The sequence below is a fragment of the Pecten maximus genome, chromosome 12 (genome assembly GCF_902652985.1).
Source record: "Pecten maximus chromosome 12, xPecMax1.1, whole genome shotgun sequence".
NCBI lineage: Eukaryota > Metazoa > Mollusca > Bivalvia > Pectinida > Pectinidae > Pecten > Pecten maximus.
This window is the reverse complement of record NC_047026.1, coordinates 7,158,296-7,172,449: the sequence shown is the minus strand read 5'-3', so window position 1 is coordinate 7,172,449 and position 14,154 is coordinate 7,158,296. Positions and strand designations below refer to the sequence as shown.

The 14,154-nt window shown below is 38.5% G+C and overlaps 1 protein-coding gene across 1 annotated transcript; it reads right to left on the bottom strand.

Annotated features, from left to right (window-relative positions):
• Nucleotides 1-888: 888 nt before the first annotated feature.
• LOC117339685 lies at nt 889-13,805 on the bottom strand. Its single transcript, XM_033901401.1, has 10 exons — nt 13,651-13,805; nt 12,672-12,826; nt 12,124-12,215; nt 11,242-11,397; nt 8,012-8,084; nt 7,237-7,294; nt 5,592-5,724; nt 5,095-5,300; nt 4,320-4,429; nt 889-3,531 (listed from the first exon to the last, which is right to left on the bottom strand). The coding sequence occupies exons 1-10, from the start codon at nt 13,777-13,779 to the stop codon at nt 3,261-3,263; spliced, it is 1,383 nt and encodes a 460-aa protein (XP_033757292.1). The 5' UTR covers nt 13,780-13,805; the 3' UTR covers nt 889-3,260.
• Between the last annotated feature and the right edge of the window lie 349 nt (nt 13,806-14,154).

Sequence of the window (14,154 nt, the reverse complement as noted above, 5' to 3'; positions counted from 1 at the left end):
TTGATATGGAGAGAAAACTATCAGACTTGAAATTTCCAAGAAAATCAATATAAATGGATATAAACCATCTTTAAAGTAAAATAATCTGAAAACAAGCTGCTTCTGAAACTCATCAACAGTTTAGTGACCTCAGATTTGTCACCGTTTTTCTGAATGTCTGGCGCCCTGGGTAATTGGAACCAAAGTTATACAGTTCGGTACTGTGACTAAAGCATGCTAAATTGGTTAGAGCACAGACATACTTCGTGCAAGTACAGATGCACTAGCTTCTGATACCGGATGGCATATGCATGCATTGAATGTTTTTCCTTCTTTTATTTCCCTTGGCAGTTAAATGTTTAATGATCTGAACTTAGAAAGAAATAAATATGCATATTTTGTAAAAACATAGTGTTTGGAAAACAATTATTTGCTGGCATAATGATGTATAGTAAGTTTAAACAAGAAAATTTTTAAAAAAAGATAAACAGCATAGTTTTAATGCTGGTGGTTATAATGTAAAACTGCTGGTGAAATAAATTAAAGAACTAGTGCGTTTCAGCACGGATAACAAAATTATATCAGTTTCAATCATTTTTGGTGATAATAAGATTGCATTTGAATCAGGAATATAATTTTATTAATGTGTCATTTGAAAAGATAAATCCACTTATTCAGAAGCTTGCATTCAATCTTAATTTTGTTTCGTTTTTTAACTGCATATCTGCATTTTGAATTTACCGCTACATTGACCAATCACATACTTCATCTTGACCAGTAACGCCACCTGTCACGTCATATCCAGGGCCAAAAGAATATTATACAGCTATGAAAAAAAAAAAAAAAATAACACATGAAATATGGATGCAGCCCTTTGTAAAATTTTAGTAGGAAGAGAGATAACTCCAATTACTAGATAGGTTTTATTTTCTTAGGTGTCACACCATCAACACTATCCAAATATATTACATGTACATTGTATATGGATTATTGTTTCAATATTAAGAGAAATATTTCAACAAATATTACCAAAGCTGGGCAGTGTAGCTCCCATATTCACATTTCTAGATCTTTTGCTTTCTTATCTAGTTATTTATTCACTTCAAATAAAATTAAGAAATTCATGATTACTGATAACTTGATTCTGAAGATTGAATTACCGATCTGCATTGAAATATTGCTTATGATGTCATAATGGCCACATACTGGATGACTTTTCATATTGTTGCATTTCCACATAAATATGAATACATAACAATATTTATTCATTTACCTTTAAATTATTGATCTTTAACAGATTTAAAGTTAACATAAACTTTTGATATGAATTATTTTAAACATGGTTGCTAAAATCCGAGTATAAATGCTGCTAGTAAAAACAAGAAAAATGAATTCCTTTGAAGTAGAAATTACAAAAAAGAGTTTCACAGTTTATGCAAAAAATGCATGTCTTTTTTAAAAGCAGAAATGTAGTTAAAAAAACAAAAAAATATGACCCATTTGAAAAAAATATTACATCGCCCACACTCAATTGTTTTTTATTGTATTGTCAAATTTACTAATGAAGTTGCCTAATGTGAATTATTGAACTGCTGTCATCAAAGTATCATTAAGATATATTATCCAGCAGACTCGCCACACACAGGTCAACATTCCAACCGTGACGTTCTAATGATAACATAATTTGGATCCGTGGCACATGAGGTAAGACAGAACTGACCAATCGGATTTTATCTTCACTTTGACTAGAATTCCCTTGTCCTTTAGTTGCTGAAGAACATCCTGGTGAACCGCCACGACCGTGACCAGAACTACGTTTTGTTTTCACCTCATGCGATAATGAATTTATCGGACTGGTTTGGGGTAGTAAAGCTCTATGATGACCTTGACCTTTACTGGAGGTTGGCTGCCATGTTGGATCTGGAAGGTCATCAGAATCGTAATCCTCATCCTGCCCTAGACCAACATAAGGCAAACTGTCACTGTCAGAACCTGTATCTAACCTAACCTTGGATTTAGGAGTTGTCTCCCTTAGGACAGGTTTGCGTTCAACAATCATATCTAAATCCTCTTCATTAGCACTATCAGAACTGTCCACATCCGGCCACTCATTACTGTGAAGAACTTCAGACATCTTCCAGCCTGTAGCTTTCTTCTTACCAGATTTATTTGCTGAAATTTGTTGTCCGACATATTTGATTTGTCTAGTCTTATTGAGGTTAACTATTTTCCTTTTCCCAAAACTGTCTACAGGTGATTTGTACCCACAGAAATCTTTAGCACTGGAAGCATCAAGGATTTCACTGGAATAAGTTCCATACTTTTCACAGTTAGACGTTTTCTCATGCTCATAGGAAGGCTTTAGTCCACCTGTTTGTCTAAAACTGGGGTACACGTTAGGTGGACAGGTATTCCATGTGTGGGACGTATTCTCATATTCACCTCCATTGGATGAACTAGGTTTACATAAATCCCCTTCATCCCTGTTTGCGACAAATTTTGGTCGATACATGTTTGTTTTATTTGAGTATGATTCAACATCATCACGTTCAGGCGGGAAAGATGTCGTATACGGTCTGCTCTCATCTCTTTCTGTCGGACTTGTGGATATTTTAGGTCTATATTTATTGATTGGAGAGTTTCGTGATGTTCTTTGAAACAAATTTGTCTTATCTGTTGTATTTGGTCGGTAAATATCCCTCGACTTTTGTTTGAGGGAGATTTTTGCCCTAAAAGATGGCGGCTGAATATCCGTTGACTTTTGGTTAGGTGAGATTTTGGGTCTATAAGATGTGGTCGATTCTCTCTCAAATGAATCCATCTCATCAGGTGTACCTGGTCTGTAGGCACCCCCACTGTTGGACAAGCTGGTCATCTTCGGTTTGTAAACAGCCCCTGATGTCTCCCTAGACCTCTTGGAAGGCGAGGGGCCAGAATAGGACCCCATACAGTGATACTGTACTAGGGGTTCCAGGGGAGGTAAATCTCGTCTCCTAGAGGATTCAGAGGAAGTCCTGTTAGAGGGACTCACTACATGGTCATCCATCTTACAGGAGCCATGGCCTGCCATGTTCAAATCAGAGACGGACCTTGCTTGAAATGCTTGACTAGAATATGTTTTATTTGCCATTTTTGAACATGTGTGATGCCCAGATGTATTTTCAAGATCAAGATTATCCTCATACTCGTCATCGTTGTCACCACAAATGGCAGTGTTTCGTTGTGTTGCCTTTAGACTAGAAAACTTGTGACATGGTGGCGGAGTATTTTCCTTACAATATCTATTTAAAGACAGTGATGAAGTTACTATTGGGTTCTCTTCCATGTGACCTTTCTTCCAGTTTGACCTTTGACCCTAATGACCTTTGAGAATATAATCTGACGTCAAGAGAATCATTGCTGTCACTATCCACACAAACGACCTTTTCTCTCATTGTGACCTTTGACCCCCTGAATTCATCACATTTTAAAGGTGTAGTAACTTTATTTGTTGACTCAGAGGACTGGTCAAGCTCCATGGCAACAAGATGGTCGAACTCTCCTTTTCTCGTTCTACAAAACAAAAATATAAATCAAACTAATAAAACAGTTGAAAGAAAAACATGTTGAAGTTGAATTTGTAAATTTCTATATTCAGATAATTAAGCAATTCTACTGTTGTTATGGATAATGATCACTGTTTATCGCTTTGTCAGCAGCAATATTATTTTGAGGTAGGGTCTCATTGTAGTAGCTGGTGGCTGCCTCTGCGAACATACAGGGAGACCCATTGCATATTATCCAATGCAGTTGGAATAAAGTGTCCTACCGACGAGTTAGGACACAACAGTCCAGCCCAGTCCATGATCTTAGCATCTTCAAGGATCAGAAACTGCCATGGGTAGGGATCAAACTAAACACCTCATTATCTTTACCCGTGGATGTGTTAGTCTGATAATACTCTACCCTCTGAGCTATCGTCAATCATCCATGACCAGGATATCTCAGTCAGTAAGAGTGGCTTAACTTCAGGCTGACGATCCAAAGTGAGTGGTTCAATGCTCCCTACCCGTGTCGGTTTGTGTTTCTCAGGAAGCCGATAAACAGACCAGTCGGTGCTGTAGTGGTTGTGTCTTTGGGCAAGACACTATACCCTAATTGGTCTGGTTGGCATGCAATAGGCCTCTGGTATATTGTTCAGATAGATAGTCACCAACTACTACAAGGAGACTCCAACTCAAACTGGCTGTTTAGGGGGCGATAAACCAAACAAACAAACAAACAAACAAACAACAATCCTCCATAATTTAACCTTCTAATCATCTACCTTATGTATACAAAAGAAGTTCAAGGTCACCTACCTCTGCTGAAGGTCGGTAGTTATAGATGCGATGACAGCCACTGTAGCCTGAAGGTCCTCTGTTGCCTGGGTAACCAAGTCAGTATCGCCAGCTAAGTCTCGGAATGCACACTGATGGTAACAAATAAATCACAGATTACTGTTATATCATAGGTATGACAAGAATTCCTGTATGGACTCGAACACTTAAAATACACAAAAATCATTTTGAAATCACCTGATTAATACATTAAAGTAGGTTACAGTTGGTGCATATTTACCTTTTGAAGGAGTTTTACCTGTTCCAAAAAATCCATAATCAATGTCATGTATTTTACTCAAAAATGGGTCTTGACCTGTTTGTGTATGTAGATTGACCTGTTTTAGAGAGGGGTTAGTTTGGGTATATATCATGACCTGTTGTAGGGAGGGGTTAGTTTGTGTATATATCATGACCTGTTGTAGGGAGGGGTTAGTTTGTGTCTATATCATGACCTGTTGTAGGGAGGGGTTAGTTTGTGTATATATCATGACCTGTTGTAGGGAGGGGTTAGTTTGTGTATATATCATGACCTGTTGTAGGGAGGGGTTAGTTTGTGTATATATCATGACCTGTTGTAGGGAGGGGTTAGTTTGTGTATATATCATGACCTGTTGTAGGGAGGGGTTAGTTTGTGTATATATCATGATCTGTTGTAGGAAGGGGTCAGTTTGTGTACATCGGCCTGTTGTAATGAGGGGTTAGTTTGGGTATATATCATGACCTGTTGTAGGGAGGGGTTAGTTTGTAAACATACCTTGACCTGTTGAAGGGAAGGATGGCCACATCTGCCGACTCCATGACAGCCATCAGCACATTGAACAACATACTTCTCCGGGTTTCCTTCCACTAGGTAGTGTACAACACAAGCCACACCCTTCTCCTCAAACTCAGACTTAAATCCCTTCATCTTGGTTACCTGTGTCCAGAACCGTCCCTCTTTCAGGGTCCGAGCCATGTCATCTGCACATTCAGCAGAATTTAAAATTTTTTTTTTATGTAAACATTGTATTTTGCCCTGAATACAGAGACAGATCTTGAGTAGCACCCTTCATTACAAGTAAAACTTTTCTTTATTCAGTCATGAATGTATTTCTTCCAATTCTTTTACTTTTATTGAAATTTTTTAACTGCCACTTACCTATTTCTGTATATTTTTCCTTCCATCGTCCCTTTGTGTGGCTATAATGTCTGGCTGTTTAATATCTAGCCCTTGTAACAGCTGATTTGACAGGAAGTTAATAATATACTTACCTACACGTTTACGCTCGGCTACGCAAGGAAGGATACGTTCCTGTCCGTCACATCGCCACCCCCACTGGTAGTCTCCAGTCGTCAGCTGTCGTGTTCTATAAGTCAGACCCTCCACTGATAGTAGGTCACACAGCTAAAGAATACAGAAATGATGTTGAAGTATATCTGCAGTAATCATCCAAAATTTAGTTATTCTCAATATTGTAGAATAATTTAAAGAGTTACCTCCCTTCCCCTGAGGTCCCACTTCTCTGCCCCCAGGCCTGACCCTGCTTTGACATTGAATCAACTTCACAAAGTAATACTCAGATGGTCAGAATCCTTTTTTCTGTATGACAGTATCCGTCTATTTCCCACATTGAGTATTGCTGACTATGGTAGACCCTCATTTTATGCACAAGAGATTTTTTCAATATTCATATGGTCAGAACAACATTGGATTTTTGGATTTAAACCGTATTCTCAGTTGATAGGCAGTATTACAAGTATTTATAATTTACCTGACCTAGTCCCAGGAGATCACCACCAAGTTCTCTGTGGTCAGACAGAATTAACGAGTATTTATGATTTACCTGACCTAGACCCAGGCGATCACCATCATGTTCTCTGTGGTCAGACAGAATTATCAAGTATTTATGACTTACCTGACCTAGCCCCGGGCAATCACCATCATGTTCTCTGTGGTCAGACAGAATTATCAAGTATTTATGATTTACCTGACCTAGACCCAGGTGATCACCACCAAGTTCTCTGTGGTCAGACAGAATTACGAATATTTATGACTTACCTGACCTAGTCCGAGGTGATCATCACCAAGTTCTCTGTGGTCAGACAGAATTAACGAGTATTTATGATTTACCTGACCTAGTCAGAGGTGATCATCACCAAGTTCTCTGTGGTCAGACAGAATTACAGGTATTAATGACTTACCTGACCTAGATCCGGGAGATCACCACCAAGTTCTCTGTGGTCAGACAGAATTACAGGTATTTATGACTTACCTGACCTAGTCCCAGGCAATCACCACCAAGTTCTCTGTGGTCAGACAGAATTACAGGTATTTATGACTTACCTGACCTAGACCCAGGTGATCACCACCAAGTTCTCTGTGGTCAGACAGTATTAACGAGTATTAATGACTTACCTGACCTAGCCCCGGGCAATCACCATCAAGTTCTCTGTGGTCAGACAGAATTACAGGTATTTATGATTTACCTGACCTAGTCCCAGGTGATCACCACCAAGTTCTCTGTGGTCAGACAGAATTACAGGTATTTATGACTTACCTGACCTAGACCCAGGTGATCACCACCAAGTTCTCTGTGATCAGACAGTATTACAGGTATTTATGACTTACCTGACCTAGTTCCAGGTGATTGATCACCACCAAGTTCTCTGTGGACAGACAGTATTACAGGTATTAATGACTTACCTGACCTAGTCCAAGACGATCACCACCATGTTCTCTGTGGTCAGACAGAATTACGAGTATTTATGACTTACCTGACCTAGTCCAAAGCGATCACCATCAAGTTCTCTGTGGTCAGACAGAATTACAGGCATTTATGACTTACCTGACCTAGACCCAGGCGATCACCATCAAGTTCTCTGTGGTCAGACAGAATTACAGGTATTAATTACTTACCTGACCTAGACCCAGCCGATCACCACCAAGTTCTCTGTGGTCCACTTGCAATATTACCCTAAACAAAACAGTATTTTTTTAAATAATTTAATGATGGCAAAATATAAGCATTAACCAATTATATTTACTTAAAATCATAAGGAAATATAGTAGTCATACTGCAATCTGTAAACACGTTTGGCATTCTCATACATTCATGTTGACAGCATGGAGTACGTTTCCTCAATTTTATAAAAAGAGTGATAATTATTGAGCTTGTATATGTATCATATTTCATCCATAAATAAGTAAATTTCTGGTTATGAGCCCATGTTTGGTATGTCTGGTAATAAGCCCTGGACTGGTAATAAGTCCATGTCTGGTAAAAAGGCCATGACTGGTAATAAGTCCATGTCTGGTAATAAGCCCTTGACTGGTAATAAGTCCATGTCTGGTAATAAGTCTATGACTGGTAATAAGTCTATGTCTGGTAATAAGCCATCATCATGCAAAGATTATGTGACCTTTTCCTTAAATGTGTGACCTTGACATTCAATTCAGGAATAATACTCTGAAGTTTCTTGATATTTGGCTAAAAATTTAGTCAGGAAACTTTGGCCATTGTACCGGTACATATATAAAGATTAAATAACTGTGACCTTGAATTTTTGTCCTTGACCTTCAACTGATGTCCAGACATTGATGTAAGGCATGCTATGTTTCTGAAATACTCTGTGGACTATTGATAATTCTGATAACAGTTATCAAGATTATGTTACTCTCTACATTTACTTACCCATCGCCCCCTTTGTCGTTGGTATACAGGAAGTTTTTCGGACCTTCAGTTTTAACTGCTTTTTGGCATGGGTCTGTGAAAATAGTTTCATAAAAAAAACTTACATCAGAAAATATTTCTAATAATTAGGTATGTACAGCAACAGCAAAGTCATTCCTTGGCCTCTTGGTTTTACAGAAGGAACATTTTCAAGACACTCAGATTCTTCTTTCAATATTTTTATACATTTGACCCATCAGACTTGGAAAGTATGTAAAAAATTTTCATTTAAATAAAGTTGATTGCTTGGCTCTTCATCCAAGCATGCTACTGTTGAAATAATATGACACTGGATCCTTGATTATTGAAAAAAATCAATGAGAATATGTTCATAAATATTTCAACAAATTTGACACCTAAAATCTTGAAAATTGGTCAACGTCATTCAATTGAACAAACTTGCATGGTGGAAGCAACTTTGAACCTCTTAGCATTTAGAAGATTTTCTAACATGCCATATTACAGAAATAATGGCCAAATAGTCCTTATTGACATTATATTGATATACCTGTATGAGTTGATACACCTGTATAAGTTGATACACCTGTATGAATTGATACACATGTATGTGTTGATACACCTGTATGAGTTGATACACCTGTATGAGTTGATACACCTGTTTGAGTTGATACACCCGTATGAGTTGATACACCTGTATGAGTTGATACACCCGTATGAGTTGATATACCTGTATGAATTGATACACCTGTATGAGTTGATACACCTGTATGAGTTGATACACCTGTATGAATTGATACACCCGTATGAGTTGATACACCTGTATGAGTTGATACACCTGAATGAGTCGATACACCCGTATGAATTGATACACCTGTATGAATTGATACACACCTGTAGTAATTGAAACACCTGTAGTAATTGATACACCGGTATGAATTGATACACCTGAATAAGTTGATACACCTGTATGAGTTGATACACCTGTTTGAGTTGATACACCTGTATAAGTTGATACACCTGTAGTAATTGATACACCCATATGAATTGATACACCTGTATGAATTGATACACCTGTATGTGTTGATACACCTGTATGAGTTGATACACCTAAATGAGTTGATACACCTGTATGAATTGATACACCCGTATGAGTTGATACACCTGTATGAATTGATACACCTGTATGAGTTGATACACCCGTATGAGTTGATACACCTGTATGAGTTGATACACCTGAATGAGTTGATACACCTGAATGAGTTGATACACCCGTATGAATTGATACACCTGTATGTGTTGATACACCCGTATGAATTGATACACCCGTATGAGTTGATACACCTGTATGAGTTGATACACCTGTATGAATTGATACACCTGTAGTAATTGAAACACCTGTAGTAATTGATACACCGGTATGAATTGATACACCTGAATGAGTTGATACACCCGTATGAATTGATACACCTGTATGTGTTGATACACCCGTATGAATTGATACACCCGTATGAGTTGATACACCTGTATGAGTCGATACACCCGTATGAATTGATACACCCGTATGAGTTGATACACCTGTATGAGTCGATACACCCGTATGAATTGATACACCCGTATGAATTGATACACCTGTATGTGTTGATACACCCGTATGAGTTGATATACCTGTATGAGTTGATACACCTGTATGAATTGATACACCTGTATGAATTGATACACCTGTATGAATTGATACACCTGTATGAGTTGATACACCTGTATGAGCTGATACACCTGAATGAGTCGATACACCCGTATGAATTGATACACCTGTATGAATTGATACACACCTGTAGTAATTGAAACACCTGTAGTAATTGATACACCGGTATGAATTGATACACCTGAATGAGTTGATACACCTGTATGAGTTGATACACCTGTTTGAGTTGATACACCTGTATAATTTGATACACCTGTAGTAATTGATACACCCATATGAATTGATACACCTGTATGAATTGATACACCTGTATGTGTTGATACACCTGTATGAGTTGATACACCTAAATGAGTTGATACACCTGTATGAATTGATACACCCGTATGAGTTGATACACCTGTATGAATTGATACACCCGTATGAGTTGATACACCTGTATGAGTTGATACACCTGAATGAGTTGATACACCTGAATGAGTTGATACACCCGTATGAATTGATACACCTGTATGTGTTGATACACCCGTATGAATTGATACACCCGTATGAGTTGATATACCTGTATGAGTTGATACACCTGTATGAATTGATACACCCGTATGAATTGATACACCCGTATGAATTGATACACCCGTATGAGTTGATATACCTGTATGAGTTGATACACCTGTATGAATTGATACACCTGTATGAGTTGATACACCTGTATGAGTTGATACACCTGTTTGAGTTGATACACCTGTTTGAGTTGATACACCTGTATGAGTTGATACACCTGTATGAATTGATACACCTGTATGTGTTGATACACCTGTATGAGTTGATACACCTGAATGAATTGATACACACCTGTAGTAATTGATACACACCTGTAGTAATTGATACACCGGTATGAATTGATACACCTGAATGAGTTGATACACCTGTATGAGTTGATACACCTGTTTGAGTTGATACACCTGTATAAGTTGATACACCTGTAGTAATTGATACACCCATATGAATTGATACACCTGTATGAATTGATACACCTGTATAAGTTGATACACCTGTAGTAATTGATACACCCGTATGAATTGATACACCTGTTTGAGTTGATACACCTGTATAAGTTGATACACCTGTAGTAATTGATACACCCGTATGAATTGATACACCTGTATGAGTTGATACACCCGTATGAGTTGATACACCCGTATGAATTGATACACCTGTATGAGTTGATACACCTGTATGAGTTGATACACCTGTATGAGTCGATACACTTGTATGAGTCGATACACCCGTATGAATTGATACACCCGTATGAGTTGATACATCTGTATGAATTGATACACCCGTATGAATTGATACGCCTATAGTAATTGATACACCTGTATGAATTGATACACCTGTATGAGTTGATACACCTGTATGAGTTGATACACCTGTATGAATTGATACACCTGTATGAGTTGATACACCTGTATGAATTGATGTCAATTTGAATCCTTTACAATCTTCTGTTGATATAAATAAATGGTCATACCTGAGCCTATGGGGTAGGTGAAATGTGTTTTAACACGGCAGGCCGTTTCTATTCCCAGGGGTAGGAGCTGGTACACAGGCTGTTTGTGTAACGTTCTTCTCTTCACCAAGTCCCGCTTAATTAGTACCTCCATTCTCCACCAGGCGGCGCACAGACCTGTTATAGAATAAGTGGCTCAGTGGACCTGTATAGGTCACAGATAAAGCAATGCAAAGGGCTGGTACAGGTAAAAAAAATTAAGAGGTGTATTGGGCCTATATAAATTATACATGGAATAAGTGGTCGAATAGGCCTGTAAAGGTCACACATGAGTAAAGGTCAAATGGGCCTATATAGATCACACATGAAGTAAGGGTCAAATGGGCCTTATAGATCACACATGAAATAAGGGGCCCAATTGGCCTGTATACATCACACATGAAGTAAGGGACCAAATAGGCCTGTATAGATCACTTATGAAGTAAGGGGCCCAATTGGCCTGTATAGATCACACATGAAGTAAGGGACCTGTATAGATCACACATGCAGTAAGGGTCCAATTGGCCTGTTTAACACATGAAACAAGGGGCCCAATGGGCCTGTATAGATCACACATGAAGTAAGGGGCCCAATGGGCCTGCATAGATCACACATGAAGTAAGGGGCCCATTCGGCCTGTCTACATCACACATGAAGTAAGGGGCCAAATTGGCCTGTATATATTACATATGAAGTAAGGGGCCAAATGGGCCTGTATATATTACATATGAAGTTCAAACAGAAACACCAGTTAATGTTCACACACATAAGGATGGTGTCAGAAAATATCTAAGAAAAGCATACTCTTACAATCAACATGATCTTAGATATCAAAACCTACTTCCAACTACTTTATCTCCTTACCATCATGATAATCTTTCAGAAATCGCTCCTCTGACAACTGCCGGGCACGACTTTTGACCTCAGGCTCTGGGACCAGAACCACTTCCTCCTGCCTAATAACAGATAATGTCAAATTTGTACAAACTGTGTCAGTTTTATAAACATATGTAGTTCATCAGTCATAGGCAGGAACTTACTGGGTCCCTCAAATACACAAGAAACAGAAGCCAGGGTCTTTGTTATCACATGGTAGACTTAATGAATATGAACAATTCTAAGGAGTTGTACAAGTGGTCAGTAATTTTTTCCTGTGAACCAGTGTCTCTCACTGGTCAGATTTCTCTGTGGTACTGATCTGTGGTCATCTGTCTCTATCTCTGTGGTACTGACCTGTGGTCATCTGTCTCTATCTCTGTGGTACTGACCTGTGGTCATCTGTCTCTATCTCTGTGGTACTGACCTGTGGTCATCTGTTTCTATCTCTGTGGTACTGACCTGTGGTCATCTGTCTCTGTATCTCTGTGGTACTGACCTGTGGTCATCTATCTCTGTGTCTCTTTGGTACTGACCTGTGGTCATCTGCCAAGGCTTTCTCTGTAGACTCCAACAAAGCCAGTAGTATGGCACCAGCTGAACTGACAAATTTCCCAAGTTTAGGTGGACCATCATCCAACTCGCCCTCAACACTGTAGGTCTGTAGTCTCTTCTTTGTCTCACCTCCAATCTAATAACAATTATATCTTAATTTTCTGCTATTTCTTAATTCATAAAACATGCGAACTTCGACACTGATGAAACACAGTTACAGAGAGAGTATTTAATGTGTTATACTGTACAGAATTAATTAAAATTAAATTAAATGGTACAAAAGCCTCTGATAATTATCCAGCGATAAGAACCCCTTGACTTACGGTTAAGGTCATCCAAATGAACAAACTTGGTAGCCCTTCATCCCATCATATGACAAGCCTATTATTGTGTCTCTGGGCCATTTAGTTTTCAACAAGAAGTCAATTAAAGATTTTAGCATATTTGAACCATGTGACCTTGAATGAAAGTCAAGGTCATCCATTTTAGCAAACACAGTAGCTCTACATCCCAGTATGCTACCATGTGACCTTGAATGAAAACCAAGGTCATCCATTTGAGCAAACTTGGTAGCCCTACATCCCAGTATGCTACAGACTTATTTATGGGGTCTCTGGACTCCTTGGTTATTAAAAAGAAGTCATTTATAGACATTAGCAAATTTGACCCTTATGACCTTGAATGAAGGGTCAAGGTCATCTATTTGAACATACTAGCTAGCCCTTCATCCTAGCATACTACAAACCTAATATCAGGTTTCTGGGCCTCTTGGTTAAGCATATTTGACCCCTGTGACCTTGAATGAATGACAAGGTCATTAATTTTAACATTAACAATTTTGATAGCCCTTCAACCCAGCATGCTATAGGCCTAATTTCAGGTATCTTAGATATTGAGTAGAACTAGTAAAAAAAATCAAAATTTTACTGCTAGTTCAAGGTATTCCTGGTATATACATACCCCTTGTAGCTTCTCTGCTTGGTGGACTGATTTGATGGAATCCTCGGAGAGTTCCAGAGATACGATTCGCTCGTGATGTACATTCTGCGGCAGACTTGAGGAAGTGGAAACGTCTTTGCTTAGTTTCATGTTGAATCAATCCTCGCATGAACAGGTATCGCTGGAGATACAAAAATAAAACTGCATTACGTGAGGTCAACTTAAAAAAATTAAGAATATTTTTGACACCAAAAGTTTTATTTAGTTTTCAAGAGCTGAAGAGGTTGTTTACATGTATAGCTTATTAGGGGAGGTCAGGTGGCACTTTGGTAACACACATGCCTTTTACCTAGGCGGCCTGGGTTCAATCCCCTGACTGGACGTGAAAAAGTATGGCAGTCACCTGCTTGACCACGTGGGCTTTCTCTGGGTACTCCAGTTTCCTCCCACAGTAAGACCCCTCGCACGCTTCCATCCAGGTCAACAAGCATGATTTATATAAGTTGTATAGCTTGTTTCACAATT

Excerpts from the sequence above, each read along its gene's own strand:
- LOC117339685 (XM_033901401.1), bottom strand. The coding sequence starts at position 13,779 with ATGAAACTAAGCAAAGACGTTTCCACTTCCTCAAGTCTGCCGCAGAAT. Across the intron at positions 8,085-11,241 it reads CACCTACCCCATAGGCTCAG|ACCCATGCCAAAAAGCAGTT; the intron begins GTATGACCATTT and ends CTATTTTCACAG. Across the intron at positions 4,430-5,094 it reads CTTCCCTTCAACAGGTCAAG|TGTGCATTCCGAGACTTAGC; the intron begins GTATGTTTACAA and ends TGTTACCATCAG.